At 40.7% G+C, this 27,721-nt stretch overlaps 2 protein-coding genes across 2 annotated transcripts; one reads left to right on the forward strand and one right to left on the reverse strand.

Annotated features, from left to right (window-relative positions):
* Positions 1-10,405: 10,405 nt before the first annotated feature.
* acsl5 (acyl-CoA synthetase long chain family member 5) lies at positions 10,406-17,288 on the reverse strand. Its single transcript, XM_068305171.1, has 20 exons — positions 17,133-17,288; positions 16,910-17,021; positions 16,450-16,514; positions 16,270-16,371; positions 16,072-16,171; positions 14,969-15,147; positions 14,739-14,771; positions 14,601-14,652; positions 14,144-14,217; positions 13,975-14,052; positions 13,739-13,873; positions 13,510-13,644; positions 13,335-13,430; positions 13,015-13,087; positions 12,789-12,877; positions 12,533-12,649; positions 11,730-11,873; positions 11,555-11,656; positions 11,182-11,253; positions 10,406-11,074 (listed from the first exon to the last, which is right to left on the reverse strand). The coding sequence occupies exons 1-20, from the start codon at positions 17,286-17,288 to the stop codon at positions 10,940-10,942; spliced, it is 2,049 nt and encodes a 682-aa protein (XP_068161272.1). The 3' UTR covers positions 10,406-10,939.
* A 2,041-nt stretch (positions 17,289-19,329) lies between these two features.
* gucy2g (guanylate cyclase 2g) lies at positions 19,330-26,930 on the forward strand. Its single transcript, XM_068306175.1, has 22 exons — positions 19,330-19,593; positions 20,911-21,259; positions 21,342-21,466; positions 21,569-21,751; positions 21,831-21,975; positions 22,130-22,265; positions 22,363-22,466; positions 22,557-22,723; positions 22,842-22,982; positions 23,324-23,407; positions 23,513-23,617; positions 23,868-23,939; positions 24,068-24,236; positions 24,325-24,480; positions 24,585-24,762; positions 24,932-25,072; positions 25,262-25,454; positions 25,613-25,787; positions 25,960-26,058; positions 26,279-26,370; positions 26,486-26,593; positions 26,717-26,930. Exons 1-22 carry the CDS (start codon positions 19,330-19,332, stop codon positions 26,807-26,809), a joined length of 3,279 nt encoding a protein of 1,092 aa, XP_068162276.1. The 3' UTR covers positions 26,810-26,930.
* Positions 26,931-27,721: the final 791 nt, after the last annotated feature.

The raw sequence follows: 27,721 nt of genomic DNA on the forward strand, positions 1-27,721 counted from the left end.
AAATCAGTTTGTCGTTGGTTTTTCTTGAGGCAACACAACTACTCTATATTTGAACTCTTTGTTGAAAGAAACAACGTAAAATTACACATAAAACTGGAGCAAAGTCGCTATTGTGTATGCTATTTTATCTGACTAAATTAGCAACGATGGTGTATCCTCTTGTAAGATTAATGTATAAAATACATAAAAAAGTAGGTATAAATTGAAAATTAGCCACATTTGGGCAACATTAGCATCTAAAATGTATGTCAATAACAAACCTGTTTCATAAAAACAGAAAATTCCAAACATTTAATCCCAAACACATGAACCCACTTTGCAAATGCAATCATGGCGACATAGACAAAAGGCACACACACACACACACACACACAACTATAAATTCTACCATCTTCGCGAAGCACAGGAAATCTAATTCATATCATAATTTCTGAGAAGGACTTTTCTGCATTCTCATGGTGACAAACCACATTACATCATACAATAAGGACTCATTAAAGATGCTGCTGTGGATCCATCACGGTTGGAATTTTTCTATTTTTTCTCTCAGCATGAATTTCAAGTAGATCTAATAAAGGCAGATGAAACAAAACAGACATCTGAAGGATGTTGAGTCACATAGAGACGACTGTCTCCGTCACCTGCTGTCCTATTTTATCTCTCCCTCCCTCTTCTCTCTTCTTCTCTAAACTTCTACCTTTTGTTTCACCTCGTCCTCCTTCGCTTACGTAATGTCTCTCTCCCACATCCCTCTTTTATTTTTCTATCTGAATCTGATCTCTCATGTCTCTTCTTACGCTCTCAGTGGGTTTATTACCTGGTTAACAGGTGCTTCATACCGGCGGTCGTTCTAGGTGAAGAAAAAAGGAACTTAATCGGAAAAAAAGAGGGAATATTTGGATTAAAGAGACGAGATTTGAGGAAAAAAGATTTGAGGAAAAAAAAAATCATGGGAATATTCCCACATCACAAAAAGAATCCCTGCTAGACATAATATATATGAACCAAAACAAGTACATTTAGAACAAATTAAGTTACAGAATGAGTGAAAAACAAAACACCTGCTATTCAATAATAGTGCTCTGTCATCGAAGCGCCAGTTAACAAAGGACGACCACGACAAAAGACCACCTCTCCCTCAACGCTATCCACCAATACACAACTTCCAATGACCTGACAGCTGAAAACAAGAATCATCTTTGGACAAATTTCTAAAAAAAATTCTATAACTTGTGTTTACTTTTGTAAATCACAGCCCTCATTCTGCCTGAATGTGTCACAATTAATTTTTGTTTCAGCTGCGAGAGCCCCAACTGGGGTCGATTCATTTCTTTTACCTTCTTCTTCTCTTTCTTCTTGCGATGAGCCGACTTCCCCGTAGCCTTCTCTTTAACCTCCTCGCTCATGTCAGCAGCCGTGTGTCCAAAAACGCCGTTATTAATCCAGCATGGACGGGCGGAGAGGAGTGGAGTGGCGGCCACTTGCAACGTGCACAGCAACCAACTCGCTCAGCTGCTCACACCCACTCTCACACACTCACACACACACACACACACACACACACACACACACACACACACACACACACACACACACACACACACGCACCAGGAGAAGAGGAGCCGACAAAGCTGCCCCACTGGAGGGATGGGGACACACACACACACATTCTCTGTCTCCCTCTGTGTGTGTGTGTGTGTGTGTTTCCATCTTTCTTTTTCTTTCTCCTTCACACTCTTCCCTTCCAGCGCTTCATGCCTCCCACACAGAGAGCAGAGCAGCAACAAGCGACGGGGGCTTGAATATTAATAGCAATCAATATCAACTCATCAGCACTTGAGTGTGTGTGTTTTGTATGTGTGTGTGTGTGTTACTGTGCTCTTCAAATCAAAACAAGCACAAAAAATATTTATGTATTAAAAACCTGATTTTGGCTAAAAATGACAAGAGTACAAATTGTTGTTTTCATGGATTAATCCTCTGTGATTTTTTTAAATGTGCATAACCTCTTATTCAATGACAGTCTGTGAAATAAACATGAGTTTCAAATTGGCGAAAGCTGTGATCACACTGACCTATGGTGAAAATTACGATTGCAAAATCACTTCTACGTCAAAATTAATGTTAAAGAAGCTTTAAAATGTTAAAAACAGTGATTTTAATGACTTAATATATGCTGTTTATGGAGGACGTATTCATGATTGACGGTTATTTAAAACCATTTTTCAACTGATTCAAAGGTTAAAAACACATTTTGTCATATTGATGGAGAACCGAAAGAGACACCTATTAACAAACGTCAAAACCGTTAATAGAAAAAAATAAACTGACATAATTAGAAAGAAAAGGCAACAAGTTGTCGATGGTGTTACTGGTATTCTGGTTTTGTCCTTAGCAAATGACCTCATTTCTCCATCTACACGCCTGGTGAGTTCTATCTGAAGGCTGTAAGGGATGGGTCAGTGAGAGTATCAGTACGGATAAAACAGGACAAAAATGTGACGAGATCCTGTTGGCCCATCAGGACAAAAACACCTCAACACCCCCCCATCAAACGTCCCCCTGCCTCCCCCTTATCAATAATGAACAAAGATGAAAACCCCTGGTGACACTGTGGATTATTGCTCTGTGTGTGTGTGTGTGTGTGTGTGTGTGTGTGTGTGTGTGTGTGTGTATTACACCAATGTGAGTTAGTGTACCCAATACAATTATAACTGTACCGTCCACTGTGAAGCGTTGGGATTCCAGGCTTGTGTTCAGGGCTATTCACTATTATTGTAGAAGTGCACTCACTGCAGAGCCATGGATGAGCGCGTGCACAACACACACACACACACACACACACACACACACACACACACACACACACACACACACACACACACACACACACACACACACACACACACACACACACACACACTCACGCGCATTCATGGGACATATGTGACAGATGGGCTCTTTCAGAACAGAAGAATCCGGACTGCCATCTGGTGGCCACTCCTCGCTATGACAGCCACCTTTTGACTGACAAACCTATAAACGGTACAATCACATTTAGCAGATATGTTGTGCATTTAAACATTAAAGCTATTTAAATATAATCCAATTTTTTTTATTTTATTTTCATTGCTAATACAAGTCATGTCACTCCCATCCGCAGCCAAAAAACAGCGAGTGTGAGCCTGTGACACCCCCTGACACTAATCATCTGTTGTATGACATCATCACACTCAGGACTTGCCCCAGACTGTGATGTCACCAGGATGATGACGCTTTACCCAGATCTACAACGTGACCCTGGACTCAACCTCTAACATTAAAAATCAACTGTTTATCCTCAGTAACCGATGAGTCATAAGTATGAACCACAAATATGCATAAGTAAAATAATTTTCCACATGACGTGACATAAAAGAGGACAAACAGGTTTTAAAATTCTTTTTTTTTTTTTTTTTTTGTGATGGTTTGTGTTAAATTTCAGTTTGGGTTTCCCTGGCAGTGTGTTGTCTCCTTCCTCTTCTTCTCCTCTACTCCTGTCTCTCTGATGCATGTCCTCATCTTACAGCCCAAATCCAATCCGACAGCTCCAAACGCACACCAGCAAACACAATAACAAGCCTCCAAAACGGTTACGTCTGTGGACGCAGAGGTAATCCAATACTTTTATAGCTAATATCCTCTTTCAGGCAGCCATTAAAGGCCTCCTGGAAAAGGGAGTGACTTTATAACCCCGCAGCGAGGGCTCCATAATTATGAGTTATAATAGGCAAAGAGAGTCGGTGGTTACAGGAGATAGAGGTTGGTGGGCACCGGAGGGTTGCTAATGGACCCAAAGCAATCAGCTCAATTGTTGAGATACACAATACGAGTATTTAATTCATCTGGACATTTTGGACCGAGGCTGAAGAGACAACTTTCAGTCTTTGTGAAGTCTCAGAGGGAGAGAAAGGCAGATGGGACGGATCAGACAGGAAAGAGCCGTGAAGAAGAGTCTATATTTAGCTCCATGTTTACACTGGGAGATTTGCATGTTACATTCCTCACCAGAGTGACGACTATCAGGTGCACGTCCGCGTTAAGTATCTTTAAAGAAACTTCAACCCCCCCCCCCCCCATTATGAAAAATCCCTTCTTTCCCCACTGGTTGTTTTCGTCCATCCAGATTTTTTTGGCGTGAGTTTTGGTGACATCAGCTGTAGAAGCTTCCGTCTTCTCTTGAACGGATATTGATGGAGTTCAACTCGAGGCGCAGAAAGCGAAGCGTCAGAAAACTCAACAGCTCGTCTGTGTGCATGAATCATGACAGGATGGGATGCAGATCAGGTCGTCTCTTTAAAAGGGATGACATACAATACTGAAAAACACATACTTTACACATTCATACAGGTGCAACCTGTTTGGTCTTGAATCCATAATGTTTGACTGTATTTATCTGTGCTATATCTCTTCAGGCTCCTGATGTGTTTGAATGTCAATCCAACCACACATTTATAAAACAAAAAACTTGTAAATAATTTTAAATTTCTGACACCAGGTCACAATATTTTTTTTTTGTTCCTAGGTTTAGTTTCAGTCCTGTTTCGAATATCTTTATCAGTTTTTACCATATTTAATCAAATTCTATCAAACGAAACGATAATTTCTCTTTCTGGCTTTGCCTTTTTTTTTCTAACCCAAGAGCAAGAAACACGAATAAAATAAGAATAAACGAACCCAACTATTTCACCCCAAGACTAGAACTAGCCAATCAGATGTGTCTGTTTCTGCACCGCCCTGGGGAACACAAAAGTGTGGGATGAAAAGGTTTACTAACACTCGTAAAGTAAAGGAGAACTTTTGAGAAAGAGCAGACGCGCAGGCAACCAATGACAAAGAGAGGGCCTCTCCAACCCTCCCCTCGATTTACAATCCGTCTTTGTGCCCCGACCAATGCACTCGTACAAAGCTAATGGCAGCAAAAAGGATGTGGATCCACGCCTAAAATGGTTTCAGTTGCCAAATGCCGAGACGTGAACGGTGGCAGGAGGGGAGCTGGAAAGTTGGATCGTTACTCATGTCCTGCAACAGATAATTTCATTCTCTGCATCCACTTCTCCTCAATTAATAATTCATATGTGATCGGTAAAGTAAAGCAAAACTGCAATCAACTGTAATGAAACTGGAAACAATTCATTCTGTATACGTAAGGCATGTTAAACTCACCGATAAATAAAACCCACGTTCCACTGGTAATGGATTTGGATCCGCCTGAAACTTATTCAACTCCTTGACCTATAATGTCGTCTCTATAGAAAAGTTGATCAAACCACACGGGAAGAAGATGAAGAACAAGGAGGACAACCAACAAAACATGCTTCAGCATGTTGTCACGCTCATGATGTCAACCTGCTGCACCTGGATGAGGTCACATGATGTCACCAGCATCCCCATCTTTCACACCCACAGCTGGAGGGGCCTGAGCTCCTCGTGAAACCCGGCCCCTAACCTCGTCCACGTCATGAACGTTCAATAACGTGTCGTCCCTCATTTCTGGAACAGGAACAAACCTCGCGTGACAATCAGATCCTCGGTCGCCGTCGCCGCTTACAGCCTGGTACTCATTCATTCATTCATTCATTCATTCATCGATCCATTCGTTCTTTCACCACGCAGATGTTCAGACAGTACCGGCCATGGTGCCGTTAGCCTGTTAGCACACTGACAGTCATTCTAAAGCAAATGCTTCTCCTCTGGAAACCAGGACAGACTGTTAAAAGTCACCTCAACACTAGAGATTAAATATTTAATAAACATCATAACAAAAGGACAATTGCCCCTACTTACATCTTTATTGCTTCAAAAAAATTGATGTGCCACTGATCCCTGCTGCTATAAATTCAAAATAGTAATCAGACATTGAGATATACTTCACAATACCTTCAGAACATTACAGCATTCAGGACATTGTACTTACAAATTAATTTAGAGTTGTTAATGAGTTTATCTGCAGCATTGTTGTATAACCTTATCACTAAACTTGTATAAAACAGTTTATAACCAATATTTTCCATAAATAATTATCTACTACTGTTTTATTTGGGTATAAATACTTTTCTTTAATGTTTTCTTAATGTGTCTCCCCATCACCGTTAACTATTAAACACATGTAGTTAATGCTAGGATTTGTTATGAAGCCTGTTATGAATGACTGGAGTATTCATTGTGAATCCCGGCCTCTAAGTTGCACGGATGTGTTGCATTTCAGACGCAGCCTCCTCCGCCAGAAGCGTTCGGTCTGCCGTGAAAAATCTGGCTTGTATAGAAGTCTTTTCTCTTCTGAAAGGAGACACCTGAGACTAACTTTAACTACAAAGTCGTGGTTATTTTAGGCCACAAATGCCACGGGACAAAAGTACAGGGCCAAAACTTCCCCAAATTATGCCTGTGTTATAAGTTTTTATTTACTAGTTAATAACTTATTAATAGCTAATTGAGCATGTTTGTTAACCCACCTGATCACCCCCCCAGCAGGTCACTTTGGGTCAGGATGTAGAAATGAGTTCCCTATAGATCTAGACACCAAATATGAGCAAAGCTCCGTCGAGCTGCCGTCCTTCCTCCTGTCTGAGTCTTCATCAATAGCTGCCATTCATTGATCAGAGGCTCTGTTGTTTCAATATGACCTAGTGTGTGTCTGTCTCAGCTAGTCACAGACAGGCACACACACACACACACACACACACACACACATATACTGAACATATTCACAGTGACGTCGAGCTAACGCTGCTGGTAAATAACAACAATAATAAATGCCGGCTCATACCAAACAGTTCTAACCTCAGTCTGGTCTGTTTACCCACTAACTAGTCATTATCTGTAAAAACAGACACAAACACGTTGACTTAATGTTACCTCATCTCCACTGAGGTCATGTTTACTCGCCGTACAAAAAAAACCCCCTGCGCTGAAAGCTGGACTGAGTGAACCTGTAAACCTGCTGAGTCAGCAACACTCCACTGTTCTCATTACAATGAGAGGGACTATGAAAAAAAAAAAAAAGCTAATTCAGTATAAATTAACACAGAAAAACCAGAACCATCATGCCAACGTTGCTTTTGTTTGTTTTTTACTCTCACAACCTCCCACAGTTGTTGTTTGTGGCTGCATTGTGTGATTTTCCTGTTTGTGTATTTGTTTGTTTGGAGTTTCAGCTGTAATGAATGCAGCACAGACTCATTAGAATGAATAAAACGATGCTGAAATTGTGGCAAAAGCCAAACAACATTGCATCAGAACCTGAAAAAAGTATCACTGTGAGCATCTCTGCAGGTGTAGCCTGCTGGCTGTTGTGCATTTGCTTTGCACAAGGGCATAGGTGGAGCCTGTGTTTGCTCTGCTACAATAAACCTCCTACACGGTGTCTTGACAACAGTCATTACTATCGCCACCGCGGGACTGAAGCGCCTTCCATTTGCCATTACAATCTGTGGTCAACCATTAATGGACAGGAGGGAGGAACCACAGACAGAAATGTGCACAAACACATTAACAGACACAGACGGTCCGGCCGCCAGAACATCGACCCACCTATCGTTTTCTGAAAGGATGGATGAAATTGGTGTGAGGCAAACTCGACCGCTATACTCTGAGCATTTTTACATTAAAAAAAACTTGTATTTTATATCCTCAAATTAGCTCAGAGTAAAGTGCGGCAGATTAAAGGTCTGAATTTTATTCATTTTGGTTATTTGTGAGTTTCCACAAAGTCAGTTTTTGAGCTCTGATGCACTTTCCAGTGTCAAGTCACCACTACCACTTAGCTCCAGGAATCATTTGAAATACAACTCTGTTATGTGCATTTTTCTTTTTCTTTTTTGTGTTACCGTGTTTGCTGGGTAAATCGAATTGGGAGCGCTTGTTTCCTGGTTTGACAATACATTTTTATGTTTAGAGGTTTAACTCCTATAAAACTTGTGTTGGATCAAGACTGAGGTCAAAGGCTTGTTTGAGATTGATCATTACATCCCCCACGTCATTATTGTTGGCCATCATTTGGATCATTTGGGATCACTTCTGTCAGGCGGTCCTGGTTCTTCATGATTCTCAGTTCTGATTCTAACATTCTGTCTCTCAATAAAAATGCTTCGTCTTCTCTTTCTAACATTCTTTCTAAGATTCTCTAACAGTCGAACCTCAAGGTTACAATGCAAGACTTCCATTTGTTTTTGGTGGATGGTGGGTGGGGGTTACAGGAACTTGCAAAGTTTGCAGAATTTGCAAAATAGAATTCAAATTCTCAGGTGGATCATCAAATTTGACGTCTTATTTGCCTCTTAGTCTATATTAGTGTCGGAGGTGGTTCTCTGTCCCAGTGGAAATGCCATTACTATAAAGCCCAATTTACACTTTATTTGCATTTAAAGTTAAAAAAAAAAAAAAAAAGGGCTGAAGTCGCCTGAAAAACTGCCAGTCATTGTCAAGAAAGAGGAAAAACACAATAACAAGTGTCAAACTCTGCAAGACTGATGAGACAGTAAGGAAATTAAAAAATAGAAGTCAAGCTCAGCAGAGACACACAGCAAGTGATATTAAAAAGGCCCAACCACAAATACGTTATGCCAAAAAAGAAAAAAAAAATTTCTCTGACGTAATAATAACTCCAGGCCAAGACAGAAGAACAAGTGTGAAAATGATTATGAATAGTTTCAAGAAAATAATCCTCTTGTGTTCGTTCTTGACAAGTCAATCATTAAACTAAAATATTCAAGTAATGAAGACATGATGAATTTCCTCCTCTGAACACTTCATGTTGTAACACACCAGAACCCCACGGGCAATGTGCCACCAAGTACTGCAATAAGGAGTCCTCTGCAATAAACAGCAATTAATGGTGTCACCAAAGGGCAGCGTGGAAGTTAAATTACAGCAAATCAGTTTATTCTGGTAAAGAAAGTACAGATGGAAATCAAATCTGTTCTGTGATATGAATGAATGGATCGGCCTTCATTTTTAAAACTTGATATATCAATCTGAAAACAATGGTAGGATTTCACTATGTGCGTTAAATTTAAAAAAAAAACAACAACACTTGAACTTTATAGATATTTAATAAATGTCTTTCTGACTTTCTATTTCTCATGTTTCCCGCAGAGGAACCTTTAAACCATGAGTCAGGAACTTGGCAACAAAACGCGCTCCCCTGCGTTTTGCGTTTCACAATTCCGTCAAAACTACAAAGAACTATAAAGCAGGAGATTAATCCTGACGGCGAGGTGGACATCTTACTTCTGGAACATGTGGGAGTCCCACTTACCTGCTCTTCGCGGTCACCTGTGGCGGAAGAAGCCATGTTAACGAGGTAAACAGCGCAGCTGCTCCAGTCCTCAGGTACAGTTGTCGGATCTGATCCCGGGAGAAGAGACGGAGAGCAGCGCGATCCTCACACCGAGAGTTAAACAGCTGCTACATAGACGCGTAAGAGGAGGTGACATCCGCGTAAAGTCCGACTCTGCGGCGAACTGGGGGGACGCTGTGGCTCTGCGGGACCCGCAGCGGCTGGGCAGAGCCGAGTTCGAGCGACAGTTAGTCCGGGAGGAAATCCCTGCTGGAGCGGAGCCGCATCCACCTGTAATGGCAGCAGATGAACGCTAGGTGGAGGCATTGCCCCGTATGATCCTCATCCAGTTGTAATAGCAAAAGGACTTGACGCTAGGTGGCGGTATTGCCCGGTGTGAGTCACACACAGTGGGTAGAAGTCGCTCCAAGAATTAAGGTCCTCTGCGGTTGAACGTCACAGATGAAACTGCACTGCATGAAACACTTAACATTGTTCAATTTAACATTTTATCTTTTTACAAACTTTTTAATTTAGTAGATTTACAAATAAAGTATTTCCTTTGGTAAATGTGTTTTAAGCGTGTTAGCTACTTGATTTGGAATTTTCCAAATCTTTGTAGTTCAACATACTTGATTTTTTTGATATTTCCATGTTTTTGATGGTCACACAACAGTCGTTTATTAAATATACTATTATCAACTCAGTTATATTTACTTACTTTTGCTAACTGAAAATTTCTAACATATCCTTTTGTCATTTTTTCTTTTTTATTTGAATTAGATTCATGCGTTCATTCCTATTACCAAAGCTACTTCCACTCCACCACTTTGCAGTGGAGTGATTTCTTTCACCAGATTTGAGAAAGCTTTTTTTATTATTATTTAAGGCCACGGTTAATGACAAGTCTCAATACACATTGGTTGAGTTCAGAAAGATCACAACAGTTGGGTCTCGTTCCCTGCAGATGACGTCAGAGGTTTACTGCAGAAGTAGATACTGATGGTGGATGCATTCATTGTTTTATGGGACGTCTTTGATATTCACATCAACTGAATGATTTAAATAATTTTCATAGCTTTTTTTTTTTTCCAGTGATGCCACACACAAACTCAGTACCAAAAATCTCCCTCGGGATCACTTATCAAATCACTTATTTACCAATACTGCTGCTGAGTGACGCACAACCACTGCAATATTTGTATTGAACCACATGAGGGCGCTGCATGTCTTCACAGCTCCACTATACAGTACAGTTTATCTGAAAGTGCAGTCCACTGATGGATTTATCAAAACTATTTGATCTCATTTGCATTTCATTTCAACATGCACAAAGGTTTCTGGGCCAATGTGAAATAGAAATGATGCATTCAAAGGAAATGGGACTCATGTTTTGCTTAACAGCAAATGAATTGATTCTTTTAATAACCCGTAGTCTGCACTGGTACTGAATTTTTATTCTGCAGGAAGTTTTAAAGTCTTGAACGCTGTAATGCTGTGTTGGATGCAGAGGTTGAAGCAGTTTAATGAAATGTTCAGAAATGTTATTGAACATGAAATAATCAATGTTGTTAAAGAAATCAAAGTAGATGGGTTTAGGTTAAAACATGTTTCCATTTCTTAAATGCTGGCGTACAGTTGGTCAATCTGTGGCTGAAAAAGAGTTTTCAGCTCAGCCCTCTTGGCTTTGAGAGTCGGAGTCAACAAGCCATTCTCAATGGTGAACTGCTGCGGGTGGAGGTAAACATCTTTCACCTGCAACATTTGAGAGGAGGGATTAAAAACAAAAATGCAGTGGGTAAAACAGAATCTTGCTAAATCTAGATTAATTCCAAAGATCAGCATCAATGAGGGGTCATCACCTGCTCAAAGGACTTTAGTCCCGCTTCTTTTCCTAGTTTTGTCATATCTGAAAGAATGGCTTTTTTAACATCCTGTAAACAAAACAAAAAGTCATTGTTAGAAACAAATGACTTAGCAAATTAAACCCTGTGCCACTCTTAATACTGAATTTGATTTGCAGCCATCCGTTTTACAGGAAGAGCACCAAAGCACAGCTGGCTTCTTTTACCATTAATGAACTTGTTTACTGCAGTGAGGCTTTGCTGGAGCTTAGGTAGAAAACAATGTTGAGATGCTTGGCTGTATTCTGGTGGGACTGCTTGAGCCTACCGTTTGAGGAAAGCCCCCCCCCCCCTGTATGTGATGTAAAAGCAAACCACACAGAAAAAGTACCGTGTTTTCACAGAGTTCTTCAACGGAGCCATAGCATCCCAGGTTCTTCGCAAAACCCATCAGGACCTCTGTGTCTGGAACCACGATGGCGACCAAACAGGACTGCAGACAAAGAAAGTTAATCAGATTCATTTGTAGACATTTAATGCTTGAACTGCAAAGTTGCTGGTCTTACCTGCAAACTGTCTCCATGAACAAATACTTGGGCCACAGGTTCACTCCTCACATACACATTCTCAATCTTTTCTGGGGCTATGTACTCCCCTTGAGCCAGCTTGAAGATATTCTTCTTGCGGTCGATGATCCTCAAAACTCCACTCTGTTGACAAAACAGGATGGCAGAAACACTAAGAAACTTTTGCTTCTTGTTAAACTCTGGCAAACAATGCATTTTTGCAGGGAGAACAGCTGCTGTTCCTGTTGGAAGTATGGGAAACGTGTCCAGAGCCAATTTAAAATCTAATGAGTCACGCCGAGTTTTGCCAATACATTTCCCTTTCTAGAGGAATTTTAAGATCTGGATCACTTGCATCTGTGTGGTCAAGAAGAAACTTGAGAATGAATCCTGCAGACAGCTGGTTAGTTTGACACAAAATGATAGTTACTGTGGCAATAAGATCCTACCAGAACCTCTAAAGGCCATTAATCTTGTGCGTCAGTTTGTTTAAAAACCAAAGCAATAAACAGTTGAGTCGTACTTTGTAAAATCAACCCCCACGAGATCATAGAAAGACAGGAATGATATTGTCTTATTCAACCCAAAAAAAAAAAGGTATAAATATGCCTTTTGGAGTGTAGGTCTTCATGATTCCTGAATTAAACGTTACCATTTCTTCAAACCAGTGTCCGTTACGAAACTTTGATTCCACCTCTTATTTCGTCTGTCACAAAAGCATGTGGTGCAGAAAATCTTGTATTTATTTAGCCATTTAAACCAGGAGATTAACTCGGTCACATTTAATAAAAGGAGGTTCTTACTGGAAGCCATTTTCCAATGTCTCCCGTGTGGAGCCAGCCTTCACTGTCCAGGGCCTCGGCGGTCTTCTCCGGGTCTTTTAAGTAGCCCTTAAAAACATTTCTGCCCTTGATGCAGACCTGCAAAGATCACATCGTTTAAAAAGGGACATTGTTTAAAAACTTTAAACAAGTCTTCAGTGACATCTCACAAAATTAAAATTCTTTTTAAAGAATCTATCGAATTTACCCCCCACCTCACTGGTTCTCTTCATCTTACCTCTCCTTCACCGTTTGAGGAAAAGTAGTTCATTTCTTCCACATCCACCAACTTCACAATATTACAAGGCAGTGGCACCCCAACATGTCCTGTAATAGATTCCTAATGGTCATTTGTCTGCAATATCGATCCAATTATGCCCGTTAAAACAAACAGGCATTAGAAGGTACTTGTAGGACTTCAATCTGGGTCTTGGCTGTAAAGATGGGACGGTTTAACCGCATACCTGAGGTGGCATCTCCTGGCACAGTGAAAGTGCATCCAGCTGTGGACTCCGTCTGACCATATGCCTCAAAGATCTAAGAGTCCAAGCAAAAAGATGGGCAATGACTTATCACGACAACACGAAGTGATCGGTTCCAGCTGGAGGCCTTTACGTAACGCTAGCATACAGTAATCCCACTTTATCAGTGTTTTGTTTCAAATGCATGAGTGCTTCAGAAGTTGCATCAAACTTCTTTTTCATTCACATCTTTAGTCATCTGGCAGAAGTTAAGAAACTGGCATTTTCATCATTTTTCATTTGACAATTGACAACTTTAATACCTGGCAACCCAGAGCAGCCCTGAGAAAGTTCAGAACAGATGGAGATATGGGTGCAGCGCCCGTCACCATGACTCGCACACGTCCCCCCAGGGAATCCTACAGTCAGAGTGAATGGGTTTCTATTCAGTGACTGTCTCTACAACGTAATCTGCATTTACTTCAACGGTGGCGTCACCTGAACTTTGTTGAAGATGAGTTTATCCCACAGGCTGTTCTTCCTGACGATGCCGTCCTTCACCTCAGCGTATTTTCTCTCAACAGCGAAGTTCAGCAGCCACTTCTTGAAAGGTGTTTTGGCTCCACTCTGGACCTATTGAGACAATTTTGCACCATTTGAAGGAAATGGAACGATGGAGTTGATGTTTGAGTGGATGGAAAAAGGGGGACAGTTGTGCACTGCTTACTTTATCATAGACTCTGTTGAGGAGTCGAGGTACCACAGGGAAAATGGTGGGCTGCAGGGCTTTCATGTCATCTGGTAGCAGTCTGATGTCACCCTGGAAGAATCCCACCCTAGCCCCAACACCATACATCACTGTCTACAAGAAAGAGACAAAAAGCCATTTAAAAAGCACATGTATAAGGGTTCCCTCATGAGCATCATTTATAAATATAGAATTGCATAAAGTCTGGACCAGACCTGGACGACTCTCTCAAACATGTGCGCCAGAGGCAGGAATGAAATGCTGACATCATCTGTAGTCGGAACCACGGTTGTCTGGAACAGGTTTAAGGCACATGCTGTCAAATATTTCACATTTCCACATCAGAAAATGTTTTAATTACATCTCATGGCTCCTTATTCATACCTCAAAGCCTTTGATGACTCCGGCGGCATCAGAAACCACATTCTCATGGGTCAACATGGCTCCCTTGGGGTTCCCTGAAGAACAGATGGACATGTCAGCTAGTAAAAGTTTCATGTCAGGCGATACCTTGGAGACTCGTGTAATCAAAAAGACCTTTGGCAGAAACGATCAGTCTTCATTTTCACAAAGTAGAGGCATAATTTAACGTGACGGTTACATGCAGACTGGTCTGTTAGACTGTACAGTGGTGCTTCGAGCTAAATGCTAACATGCCACGAACCATCTCAGTTACGAGACAATTTAATGCTCAACAAAACAGTCCATGCTTCCATCCAGCAGTTGATATTCCAGTTGGAATAACAGTGGAATTCCCTCCTTAGTTTAGTGCATCTTGTTAAACTTTCAGAGTCATTGGGGTTTTTTTTTTTATAAATCCCAAAAAGTGTAAAGGAATCACCTGTAGTTCCACTGGTGAAGCAAACAATACCCAGATCCTCTGGCCTTGGAGGCTGTTGAGACATGATTTCAGCACATCAGAACTATATTGGTAAATGTTATACTTATAATGATGTGAATTCTTCAGAAACAAACTTACAATTGGCTTCTGAAGATTATTTTTCCCTAGAGTCTGGAAAGCAATAATAAAGAAATCAACAATCACCTCTGTGCTTCCAAGAGTTAGTTGTACAGAACTGAAAAGATTGAAATGTTGATGTTGCAAATAAGATGAAGGTGGTGAAGACAGTTCCAATAACATGTCTGGAAAAAAATATTTTAAAAAACCAAAAAAAAAACCACAAGCAAGGCCTCTGGAGCAAGCAATACCTCCACATCCTGCATGGACAAGATTTCCACCCCAGATTTTTTTCCTCTCTCAACCAGCTCAGGGTCAAAAGAGTCCATGATGACAATAGTTTTGAGAACCGGGGTCTGGCCTTTCTCCCGGGTCTGCAGCAGCGTTTCTGCTTTGGTTTGATTGTCGCACAGCACGACGGAGATCTCCGCTAAAAGAAAAAAAGTTCACGAAAATCACAAAATAGGCAGAAAATGAGAATCTGCATCGGTGTTTTGAGCCGCTAATGCTAACAAGAGAGGAATGCATGGGATGACCGAAGTTGATGGCAGCAGACCTGTAATAGATCCTCTTTGTTTCGTGATAAACTGTCACAGATGTTCAGATGATAAACATGAAAACAAGGCCTTGATAGGATCTGGTATTAGCATCTGCACAGAGTTATCTGGTGACAAGTGGACAGCTCTGAGCACAAATGTGAATGAACCCAAGATGCAGATGCACTGAAAAGTTGTGTGGGACTTTTGCCATCTGGCAAATGGTTTGATTCAATTAAGACTAAAAAAAACACAGGACCTCTGGAACCGAACAGACATGTCCAGGACACACACACCACTGACCTGGAGGTGCTGCATCTTATCCACTTGTCAAATCATATTTCTCAATGGGTTTCACCATTTAGACTACTTTAATGAAAGAAGACCACATTCTGACAGGAAAAGTCAGAAAGATATAAATGACCAGTACAGGCAATTTCTTGGTCACCCACGAGGAAACCTCACCCACCCCAAACCCTAAAAAAAACAAAACAGATTTTGCAAATAGTGCAGTTGTGAGAATCAGTGCTTGTCTTGCTATTTGTTTCATCAGTTGGACCCTTTCTTTCTAGCAAACATTACATGCTGACAAAGTTAAAAAAAAAATCTTTTGTTCGTCCATGTGACTCATTTAATCAGTAATTGTCTTCTTGTGATTGGATCACCCAGGATGGGCTCATGATCGAAGGAGCAGCTGTGATAAAATAAGTGTGAAGAGATTATAGAGCCCACTCGGCATGGATCCCCGTGGGAACCAGTGCTACCGGACTCCAGCTCTACTGTAATTAGTATAGTGGTACAAGAGAAGCTCCAATTACCTTGGTTGATAATGAACACAAGGGCCTCTGGACCTAAGGTGTCATACAGAGGAACTACAACCATGGAGTAGGTGTAACAGGCCAGCTCGCCAATAATCCACTGCAAATGATGCAGAAAACAGAAACCATTTACATTTTCAGACCACAGAACACCCAGGTTAACATCACGACTTCACCCCTGTCATCCCCCACACCTACCTCTGGTCTATTCTGAGCAAAGACGCCAATGAAAGTGTCCGAGTTTGGCTTTAGACCCTTGTGGAGAAGCCCTGACCCCAGGTGTTCCGCTCTGTCAGACACCTTTGTAGAAACAGGAAGTGGAGGGAAGGTCAGCTGGACAATCTTAACCATGTTAAATGCTGGTGGATGCAGTTTTACCTGCTTGTACTTTAGCCACTGATAGGGCCTTCCTGGTTTCCTGTAGCCCAAACATGGTCCGTTACCTGAAGATGAGAAATGGGTCAAAGACTTACTCAATATCTGACAAACTGTGGCTGGTCATTGGTTTAGTTAATGTTGGTTTCTTATAGAGACTTAGATGCCATTTTTGGCAGTGATTTTAGAGAGACACAGCTAACATGGTTTTTGTTTGCGATGGCGCCACCAAACCACGCCTTTTGCTATCATCTCTTATTTAATCCACACAGAGACCAAAACATTGTAAATCAAATTTGAAACTACAGTAATTTCAAACTTCTTTCAACTCCTTTCAGAGAATCAAGGCCACCAACGAGTTTGTCACCCACAAACCATGATTCGTTTCAGAGCTAACCCTAACCCTAAAACATCTTGGGATGAAAAACCTGCTTTGAGCATCAGTAAAAGAAAAAGTTTTCACCTGAAACCTTCAGACCTCTCTGAAAAACCTCATACATGGTCTTTGCATCGTCATAGCAAAACGACAACAGGTTGTTGTTATCCTCAAGCAGAGCAGTCTTTCTTGCTCCATCCTGGGGGGAATGAAAACGAATAAAACAGCTGCAGACTTCATCGATAAACTGTTCTAAACTAAATGAAAAGAAGTGTAAGATTTTACCAGTTGGACCTAACTTGAATGTTACCTTAATGCCCAGAGTCTGTTGGCGGAGATCAAATGGAGACCGGAGAGGGTTGGGCCGAGTATTGAGGTAAAATATCATAGCAGCAGCCACGGCCAACAGGGAGATGATGGCCGAGGTCGGGAGAGGCGAGAAAAGCAACTGGAAAAGGATGTCCATGGTGCTGGAAATTAAAAATTAAGATTCTGAGTGGCTTGACACTGCACAGTATCTTCATAAGGTCAAAGTCAAACATGATTTGTACAAGAGCTGCTGGAGTCTGACCCAGTGAATGTTTAGTCCAGTACATATCCCAAGTATGTACATGCAATGGAAGCAAATGCATCCAGTGGCAGAATTAGTAATTAAAATTTCTGAATTGATAAATTATTACTATTCCGCCCTTTTTAGATGTTTTCACATAAACGGACTCTTAACTGGCAGCTGTCCTACCTGCTGGTGGTGCTGGTCCTCTCAGTTCCACGCTAGTCCCAGCTGACAGGCTGGTAGGTGGTTGTGGTCTTTGTGCAAACCGCGGATCCTCGGCCTCCGCTCTGCACTTCAATGCAAGAAGTAAAGGACAGCCCGACAGTGAAAGAGAAACCTTTGAACCTTGACTCGAAATCACTTCTACTGATAAAGAAAATGAAGAGACATCAAGACTGCTGACTTTTATGTCAGAATATCAAAATCTATATTGTGCAATTTATTAAGCTCCTGGAGTTAAGGACCAACAGAAGGCTTTGATTTTCAGTCCATACAGATAAACTTCATCCAAAACGTCAGATGCATCTGATTACATGTAAAACTGGAGATAAGGCTGAACTTTAAAGTGTGCAAAACAATCGCACCTCTTTAAAAACATGCTGTTACATCATCAGGCAGTGATTCTTTGATTTGATTCAACACAGCCACAAACTACACTCTACAAAATGAGCACACAGTTTTCTCCAGTCTCATCTTTTGGAGATTTACTCAGCAAACACGACACATAACGTCCACAATACTTTCTCGTGCAACTCAAGTGAAGGCAAGGATTCATTAGAGGAAGTTTTTTTTTTAAAGAATTACCTGGTGGGATTAGCACAGGTAGTTTGATGCCAGGCCGAGCAGTAATCCCCTGGGAAAAAGCAGCTGAAGCCAGCAACACCTCTAATCTGCAATCTGCCTGCTTGTGGTCATTAACACTTTAAACTGCACACAGGTGTGAGAGCGTCTCTGCAAACAGCCAAGGCTCAACCTGCACAAGCAGATCACCTGTCTCCCAGGAGACACGTCACAGTTTTCACCTGTATTTTGCTGCACTGCCTTTCTTAATTAAATTATCCCATCTTTTTAAAACAACACTTTCTACGTCCCTTCTTTGCATTTTGTTTACATGTACTGGAAATGCATTCCTGAAAGATACAGAAGAGATTAGGCTGAACTTTGATACCAGGTTTATGAATGTAAGCGATATCTCAAGGTGAACAAGATGTGGCAACTTTGAAATCTCTGCTTGATAAAATCTAATCAGTGACTTATCACAGCTACATCTGGATTTAAAGCAACAACTACATTTATTGGAGTTAAAGTCAATTACTGTATTAAGAAATGCATTTAAAAACAATGCTTTTTAAAAATATATATTAGCACTAATTACCAAATTCATTTAGTAACACCCTCTGCTCACAGTAATGTAAACCGAATATGTACTTGAAAGCTCCTCCTCCCACTGATCCACAGGAACTGTGAACATGATCCGGCTTCAGCCTGAGCAGAATCAGATAAATTCAAACAATGATTATACCTGTTAATCTATCAGGACACTTTCCACTGTGAAGTGAAGTCAAATTTAGGTTATTATAATTAACATTTTTTTGAACCAGATTGTGCATAGTGATTCTAACAGCGTTATAAATGGGCCTAATGGGTCCTCTCTTCTGGAAAAGCTTTTCAATGAGTTCTTCCTGATTGCTTTAATGATGTCTTGTACCTGATATAACTGTCTGAAAAATAAAAGCCTCAAATGACTAAATTTTTCAGTGTCGTTCACTGAGAGTATTTACATTACTCCTCCCAATCCAGCTGTCAATCATCTCCATGGAAGTTGGGTATTTAAGCCTTGAAGTGAGACAACATAAGGATGAGAGTGATGTTGAGGATGATGAGTGGCTCTCGCCTGAGGCACGTATCTCTGCTTCCTTTTACAGTGTTAGCTGTTGTTTTAAGCACTGGCACTATGGGGTCTAACAAGCTGATAATAGGCTTCCAGGCTCCCTGGAATATGTCGCTGCCCTTCAGTGCCTTGCGCCTGGGCTCGGCCATCCAAATAGCTGTGGATAAGGTGAACACCAATCCTTCCTTCTTGGGCAACTACAGCCTGGATTTTGTGTACTTGGATACGGATTGCAATCCCAAGGCTTCCCTGGGAGGATTTATTAACCAGGTGTGGAAGGAAAATGTGTCCGCGCTGTTTGGTCCAGCCTGTCCTGAGGAAGCAGAGGTATGTTTCATGTGATGGGACAACTTTAGACTTTGTGCATTTGGTAGCCAGTTTTAGAACAATATATATCATGCTGTTAAAAGATGTTGTTGTTAGTAGACACAGAGTTAGATGCTGAAACTAATGCAGGCTGACACAAAGGTTCAGTGTTTGCTGAAACTGTTTGAGAGACACACTGATGAAACTTCTTGGTGGGTTTTTGGAGCTTTTGATTTGCATTGCATTGCACTGAAAGGCTTTTATATGTTTGTTTCCTCCACTGTTATCAGCGGGGTATCATGAAGATGGCTATGATAGTGCAAATTGCAAGTTTTGCTTCAATTAAATTCTTTAGCAACCTGTTTGCTGCTCAGCTCTGCTGGACCTTAGAGGCTGGGTGCAGTATTTCAGTGCCACATGAGGCATTTTTAAACCTTTCTGACCATAAAACTCTAGAATTTATTTCAGGGTTATTGCCGCAAAATGATGCATGACAGTCTTTGTCATAAGGGCTTTTTGTGATTTACAAGTGTGCAAGTGACCCCCATGGTGAATATCAGGATTTAAATATGACCATGACACCACCAGAATTAAAGTCAGAAGGGGTGATGAAGTAGTTGTTTGACATTGCTGAGCTCATCACATGATCTATACGGGGTCGGAGATTGTTTTGACATTGCCGGACGGTGCACTAGACAAAGTATAATTTTCTGTTACTAATATGCATGAAGATAGATAGATAGATACTTTAATAATCCCGGAGGAAATTGCATTTACATGCATGCATTTTCATGCATGCACATGCATGAAGCATGTTTCTGTGATTATTAATCAACTATTTCTATATTATTATATAATATCTATGATTATTAAACCACCAACTTCTAAAACAAGCATTGATAATGTAATCACATCTGTGTAAGAAATGAAATATGTAAAGCTTAGCTATCCTGAATCTAATAATATCAAACAAAAATAGGAATAATAATTATTTTTATTACTGTTATTATTATATTACAGTATTATTATTATTATTGTTGTTGTTGTTGTTTTTATAATTATTATTATTATATGCAAAATGGAAAAAGCAGATAAGAGGATGGATGGATGGATGGATGGATGGATGGATGGATGGATGGATGGATGGATGGATGGATCATCTGCATCATCAATTTTAGTTATATAGCACCTCTCAAAAACGAAGTTCCAACGTGCTTCAGGTATAAGATATTATAAAATAATTTTAATTATTTATTAAATGCTATTTTAAGGTGTTTCTCCATAAAAGCTCCTCGGAATTTTTTCTACATTGGGAATTGAACCAAACTTGCTTTCCAGGTCACAGGTCTCATTGCATCCACATGGAACATCCCAATGTTTGGCTTCGTTGGACAATCTTCCAAAATGGACAACAGCAAGATCTATGATTCCTACATCAATATCGTGCCCCCGCTAAAACGAAGCTCTGAGGTCCTGGTAAAAACCCTGGAGTATTTTGGATGGAATCACGTCGGGATGATCGGAGGAGGATTAGAGTCAAACACTTGGGATAAAGTCGACGCTTTGTGGAAAACCATTGAGATTCCCCTGAGAGCTCATTTCAAACTAGCTGCTGCGGTCAAGTTTGATACCAGCAATCCTCAGCTTGTCCATCAAAACGTGAAATACATCTCAACTGTGTCCAGAGGTAAGGAAAGCAAGATCAACTTTGAACCTTGTTTTAATGTTCCTCCCTTTACTCCACACCTCCTGTGACTTCCTTCCTCCAGTGATTGTGGTGCTAACAAATAAAGAAGACTCGATGCATCTTTTGCTGGAGGCTGAACGACAGGGCCTGATGAACGGTAATTACGTCTTCTTCCTGGTGCAGCATTTTGAGGTCAGTTACTGTGTGGTGAGTAGAACCTCCAACACACAAACAGCTGAGCACATAGTCAGCTGATCACATGATCGCACTTACCTGCATCTCACTCACCTGCATATCTATCTTCTCCAGGACAACTTGTGGAAGCATGGCCTGAATGGTACGATTAACCATGGTGCCCTAAGAGCTTTTGACATGACTTTTATTATTGGCCAGAGAGCCTACAATAGTTATGATTATTATGATTTCTATGGGCAAGTTTATAAAAGACTGAAAGGACACCCATTCCAGAGCTATCTGTCTTCAGAAAAAGAGGTGAGAAGAAATTGTACAAAAAATATGTGTCTCACTCTCTGCATAAAGGAGAATCACAGATACAACCAATCTCTTTCAGGTTAGCCCTTATTCTGCCTATCTCCACGATGCAGTCCTCCTATATGCAATGGGAGTGAAAGAAATCCTCAAAGATGGCCATGACCCTCATAATGGGCAGCAGCTGCAACAGAGATTGAAAAATAAAAGTGGCATTCAATTTTATGGTTGGTGCATTTATTTCTTTATTTTTTTTTTATTAGAAAGAATTTGTTTTGCTTTAAAGTTTTTTTTAGTTTACATTCTGTACTATAAAACACTAACACACTTGGTTTAGCACGTCATTTGAACACTTTTTGAGGTCATGGTACATCATTGCAGGTGCCTCTGGACTGGTCCACTTCGACGAAGAGGGGGAAAGAAATCTAGATTATTCCATTTATGACCTGCAATACGTAGGAGATGTCAACAAGTTTGTGCCCATCCTCCATTTTGAAAGTCGTACAAAATCTATCCGGTAGAAATCACTTCTAAATTGTCAATGAATTCAACTTTTTTTTGATTGATTTTTTTGTTTGAAAGTCGCAAAAAAAATTTAAAAAACACTATTTCAGGCCAACGTCTACGTTTGCCTCTGTGGTCTGGCCAAAAGGAAGACCCCCTCCTGACATACCAGACTGTGGTTTCAATAATGAACTCTGTGAATGGATGTCTAATGGTAAGGTAACACCTATGACACAAATATCTTGAACTAAACACACCCATAAACCAAACCCTAACGCCTTCACAATGTCTTGATGTGACACAGACATCACCTTGCTGATTCTGCTGGTGGCTTTCCCCGTCATCGGTGTGCTGGCAGTCCTGTGCATTGGGATCCTCATCCTGCAGAAGTTCCGGCTCCAGATGAGGCTTGATGACTCCTGCTGGTGGCTGATCAACTACAGCGACATCTCCATCATCAGGGAGTTCTCAGTATGAGTGCTAAAACCTACTTTGAGGAGTGCATGAGGGTATATCCAGGTTTGTCTGTGATGTAGTGCCTTAGCTTACTTGTTGCTGTGGTTCTTAGGTATGGTTGTGTCTCTTCCAGGGAGTTCGTTGTATATCCATGAGTACCACAGCTAGTCAGTCTGGGAGCAACGGTTCCCAGTCAAATTTCTCCAGCACCAGCTATGGCCTGAGGGACAAAACAGGGAAGGAACATGTCTACATCACCATTGGTCTCTACCAGGTACAACTCTGTTCAGAGAGTAGGCCGGGCCAATGCAACCTCCCATTATAGACTGATGGCAAAAAGGGTTAGGGTTATTGTTTTTAGTGGTAAAGTTGCAATGAAGTCAACAAACTCATTGGCGAAAGACAATTTGACAATAGCTAACATAGACCAACAGCGATGACCAAGCTATTGATGTAGCCGCAATATTCTTGAGAATATTGAATTGAGCAATTGCGTGTCTCATGGATTGAAGATATTAAATTTAATATTTTTGTATTTCTTCTTTCATATGCTATACATTTTTATATCTGAAAACATATTTAACCCTTTTTTATCTATTTTTTAATTCTCTGTAGGGAAATCAAGTGGCCATCAAATACCTCAAGGACCCCGTCACCACTAATATCCAGACACCTTCTATTATTATGGAGTTCAATGTGGTGAAGTTTTTCTTTTTCTTATCGTATCCTACTAAACAAGTACTTAATTTATCATGCATGAATTGATATACTGAATACCTAACCAGCCTAAACACTTTAAGACAGATGAAAGAGATGAAACACGAGAACCTGGTGCAGTTCTTTGGCGTTTGCTTGGAACCACAGAATGTCTGCTTTGTCATGCAGTACTGTAGGAAAGGCAGTCTGGAGGTCAGTGCTGAGTTATTTGCATTGACTGCCGGGTTACTAGTCCAAATTAAAATTGTTCCAACCAGTTCTAGGCCACTCTGGCTCTGTTTAACCAGAAATTAAACCATTTGTATAACATGTAATGTACCCACGCTCAAGATAACTGTAATTTAGTTGAGTAAAAATTAATTCATATTGCATGGATGCTACTATATTGACCCAAACTAGGGTTTATTTATTTATGTTATCCTTCCTTATTTATTTGTTTCAGGACGTTCTGAGGGCTTCAGATGATGAATTGGATGGAATCTTTAAGCTCTCCTTTGCTTATGATATTGTCAATGCAAGTCAACTCATTTACATGATATGTTCAGGTTTTTGTCACGATATAGTGGCTTTTTTAAAGCCTGTGGAAAAAAATTAACTGTTTGTTTCCATGTTTTGTGTTTAATGTGTTTGCCATTGGTCTAGGGAATGGATTTCATTCACAAAAGTAACCTGAAATTTCACGGGAACCTGAAGCCGAGCTCGTGTCTCGTTGACAGTCGACTCCAGATCAAACTCTCTGGCTTTGGACTGTGGGAGTTTAGATACGGCTGCAAAAAGAAGATTATCCCGGCAGAAAACCTCAATTATGAAGGTCAGTTGGTGTTGTCAGCATGGTGGAGGAGGGATGCATGGGATGTGATGTGTTCTTCGGTTACCCGTTGTTTGCTTCTGTGCTATAGAGATGTATTGGACAGCCCCCGAGCTTCTGAGACAACCGGGATTCCAGCTGAACGGAACGCCCAAAGGGGATATTTACAGCTTTGCCCTCATTTTGTGGGAACTGATGTACAACTCTAAGGTTGGCCCATATCAGGACATCAACCTGGAACCTAAAGGTACTCACTTATTAGCTGCTTATTCATTCACACACTAGCATAGATGGCAGGAAATGGTTTTCCATTCCATCGATCGTTTTGTGTTTGCTTCATGTATTCTTTAGAGATTATCATGCAGTTGCGAACACCTTTCCAAGGTGAACCCCTCCGACCTGTGCTGTGTGACCAGCTGTGCAATGACATGATCAACTCCCTCTTGAGAGCCTGCTGGAATGAGAACCCTGATTACCGACCCCCTTTTGGGTCAATACGGAGACAGTTGAGGGAGACCAGTCCAGACGGGTCAGGCCTGTAGACATTGTTTGTAGATGTTAGAAAAATTCCACTGACAAGGATGCAAAATTAAAATTTTAACTAAAATTTAACTGGTCTTCAGTGACACACTGATTAACAGCAAATTTAGTTTCATTATCCCCCTTCACGGCGATGATCATGATTTTCTGTACTGTAGTCATGCAAGTATTCTGGATAACATGGTGGAGAAGTTGGAAAAATACGCAAATCATCTGGAGGAAGTGGTGGAGGAGAGGACCAATCAGCTTACAGCAGAGAAAATCCGTGCAGACAAACTCCTCTCTAGCATGTTACCACGGTAACTACTGGTCCGCCTAGGTTCATCAAATCAGCTGACTCTGTCCGAGAAGACAGGACTTTGTCTCTGGGGTTAATTTTTTCTGTTTCGCTTTTAGAGTACATTTTATTTTTTTGTATCGTGTTTTTTGGTCCAAATCATTGGACCGTCAGTCAAATGGGCCCCTTACAGTCAGCTTTTCATTGGTAGGTACATCGCAGATCAGCTGATGGCAGGGAAGTCAGTGGAGCCCCAAAGCTACAACAGCGTGACCATCTTTTTCTGTGACATTGTGGGTTTCACCTCCATGTGCTCCGTCAGCTCTGCCATGGAGGTAGTGACGTTCCTGAATGACCTCTACAGTCTCTTTGATGACATCATCAAGATGTACGACGTCTACAAAGTGAGTCACGCACAGCCATTTTTGACTTCCTGCTAAAGTGGAAAACTATTCCTTTAAATTTTTGTTTCATTTAATTTATGGATTATATTAAGACTATCTACTTTTTTAAATTATATGATCCTTTTCAGTGCAATTTTCATTTTTTGCCATCTTTGCAGGTGGAAACCATTGGAGACGCATACATGGTGGCCAGTGGCGTTCCCATCAGCAATGAAAACAACCATGCTTTGGAAATCTGTACGATGGCGCTGCATTTCTTAAGCTCCATCAAGGTCTTCAGAATCCGCCACATGCCTAATGAGATTCTCGCCATTCGCATTGGGATCCACTCTGGTAAGAGTCAAGGCTGATGGCAGCAACTAAACCAGTCATGTGTCTATATTGTAGCTGTTAAGGGTCTAGTATAAGTAAAGAGGATAACAGCAAGGATTTACAGTTCCTTTACTGGTTAAGTGATTTTTGGCCTTCAAGTGCACCAATACGAACATGTTGCTGTTTATTTTAGGTCCGGTGGTTGCTGGAGTGGTCGGCACCACAATGCCTCGCTACTGTCTCTTTGGTGACACGGTGAACATGGCCTCTCGCATGGAGAGCAACAGCTTACGTGAGTGACCTGCAGAGGAAATCTGTTGATTTGACAGTTTGTGCACATGTAAATGTGAAGTAAATATATGATGAAATTACCAACAATCTCATCCAGCTCACCGGTACTTTGTGTTTGATGTTGAACCTATAAGTTAAAATTACAGGCTAAACATAAACACTCATGGTGTACAAGCGCAAAACAATTAAAATCTTCAGCTTATATTTGTGTTTTTATGCAGCCCTGAAGATTCACATATCGCAGTGCACTGCTGAAATCCTCATCCAAGATGGATCATTTGAGCTGGAGAAAAGAGGGGAAATAGAAATGAAGGTGACTTCAGAGTGTTCATGTTTTGTTCTCCACTGTTCTTTGATTTTAAAAAAAATATTTTCCGGTTTCCTTGTATTAATGCATGTTAACCAGTGTGCATGTGTGGCCATGATAGGGCAAAGGGTGCCATAAGACCTACTGGCTGCTGAGCAAACGGGGATTTAATCCTCCTATGATTGCTCACAGCTCTCCACCATCTGATGCTCTCCAACTACAGCCCAAGGTAACATAAATCAGTCAATTTTGGGGAAGACCCAGCCAGCAAAGAATGTATACGTAATCATGATTAAATTAATATAATTTTCCATGTTTTTTTTTACCTGTATTTGCAATATCTCTGCTCAAGAAACTAGGAATAGCCAGACCTGCAGAGAAAAAGGCCCACAAAGCCCTGCCCAAAGCCGTGACAGATGCCACGTTAACGACAGTGAATATTTAAAGAGCAAGTGGATGTACCGATTTGGATAAATTAATAGGAATGTATAGTCTCAAAAAAGAGAAGGTTTGCAGACTGGAGATGAAACATGCGGGGGAAAATGTAAACCAATGACCTCATGAGAAGCACAGACAAGAAAATGAACTATGAACGCTGATGAATTGTAATTATTTGTTGTTTTGGGGACAATATATTAAAGATTCATTTTAAGCAGAAGGATTTGATTGTTCTTTCAGCTCTAATACTGCATCTTGTGAGAATTTTAATCTCCCATCAGTGCAGTTTGGAAAATGGAATGTCTTCATGTCTGCATCATGATATTATTAATATTTTAATTTTTTTTCTCTCCTTTAGCAGTAAAGAATTTAAGGTCATGGAAGTTAGAGAGACTTTAGCTTCATTAATTCTAATTTGGCTACTGGTTTTATATGATAGGTGGAGCTAGCAGTGTGAAACATTTATGCATCACAATGGCCTAATAAAATGACTGGGTGATTGTTATTTGTTTTCTTGAGTAGCGCAATTACAGCAGCCTGAATGCGTCCAACAATGGTAATTTAACTCAAGGTAGGAGTGTGTTTTATTTGTCACAATAACTCCAATGGAAACATCAGATAATATATTTTTATTTTCAAATTATCTTTAATGGAGAAAACAGTGGAGAAATGTTCGTCACGTTTCATAAGATGACAGGACGATACAGTTATCTGAAATGTGCTAATTACAAATTAGAAAACTTCCTTTTCAGCTTGTCCTGTCAGGGTTTCCACAGTGTGAACGCTCATATTTGTTTGCCAGATGCGTAAAAACCACTGAGCTATATCCCCAAATCACAAATTACTGTGTATTTGTGAGAAAATCAGAAACTCATTCCTGTGGATGTGGGGGAGGAATGAAGTCATATGCGCCTTGATT

The sequence above is a fragment of the Antennarius striatus genome, chromosome 21, assembly GCF_040054535.1.
Source record: "Antennarius striatus isolate MH-2024 chromosome 21, ASM4005453v1, whole genome shotgun sequence".
NCBI lineage: Eukaryota > Metazoa > Chordata > Actinopteri > Lophiiformes > Antennariidae > Antennarius > Antennarius striatus.

Excerpts from the sequence above, each read along its gene's own strand:
- acsl5 (XM_068305171.1), bottom strand. The coding sequence starts at position 17,288 with ATGGACATCCTTTTCCAGTTGCTTTTCTCGCCTCTCCCGACCTCGGCC. Across the intron at positions 13,874-13,974 it reads TGTTTGAGAGAGTCGTCCAG|ACAGTGATGTATGGTGTTGG; the intron begins GTCTGGTCCAGA and ends TCTTTCTTGTAG. Across the intron at positions 11,874-12,532 it reads ACATTGGAAAATGGCTTCCA|AGTGGAGTTTTGAGGATCAT; the intron begins GTAAGAACCTCC and ends TTTTGTCAACAG.
- gucy2g (XM_068306175.1), top strand. The coding sequence starts at position 19,330 with ATGGGGTCTAACAAGCTGATAATAGGCTTCCAGGCTCCCTGGAATATG. Across the intron at positions 23,408-23,512 it reads TTATTATGGAGTTCAATGTG|ATGAAAGAGATGAAACACGA; the intron begins GTGAAGTTTTTC and ends ACTTTAAGACAG. Across the intron at positions 26,059-26,278 it reads CATGGAGAGCAACAGCTTAC|CCCTGAAGATTCACATATCG; the intron begins GTGAGTGACCTG and ends GTTTTTATGCAG.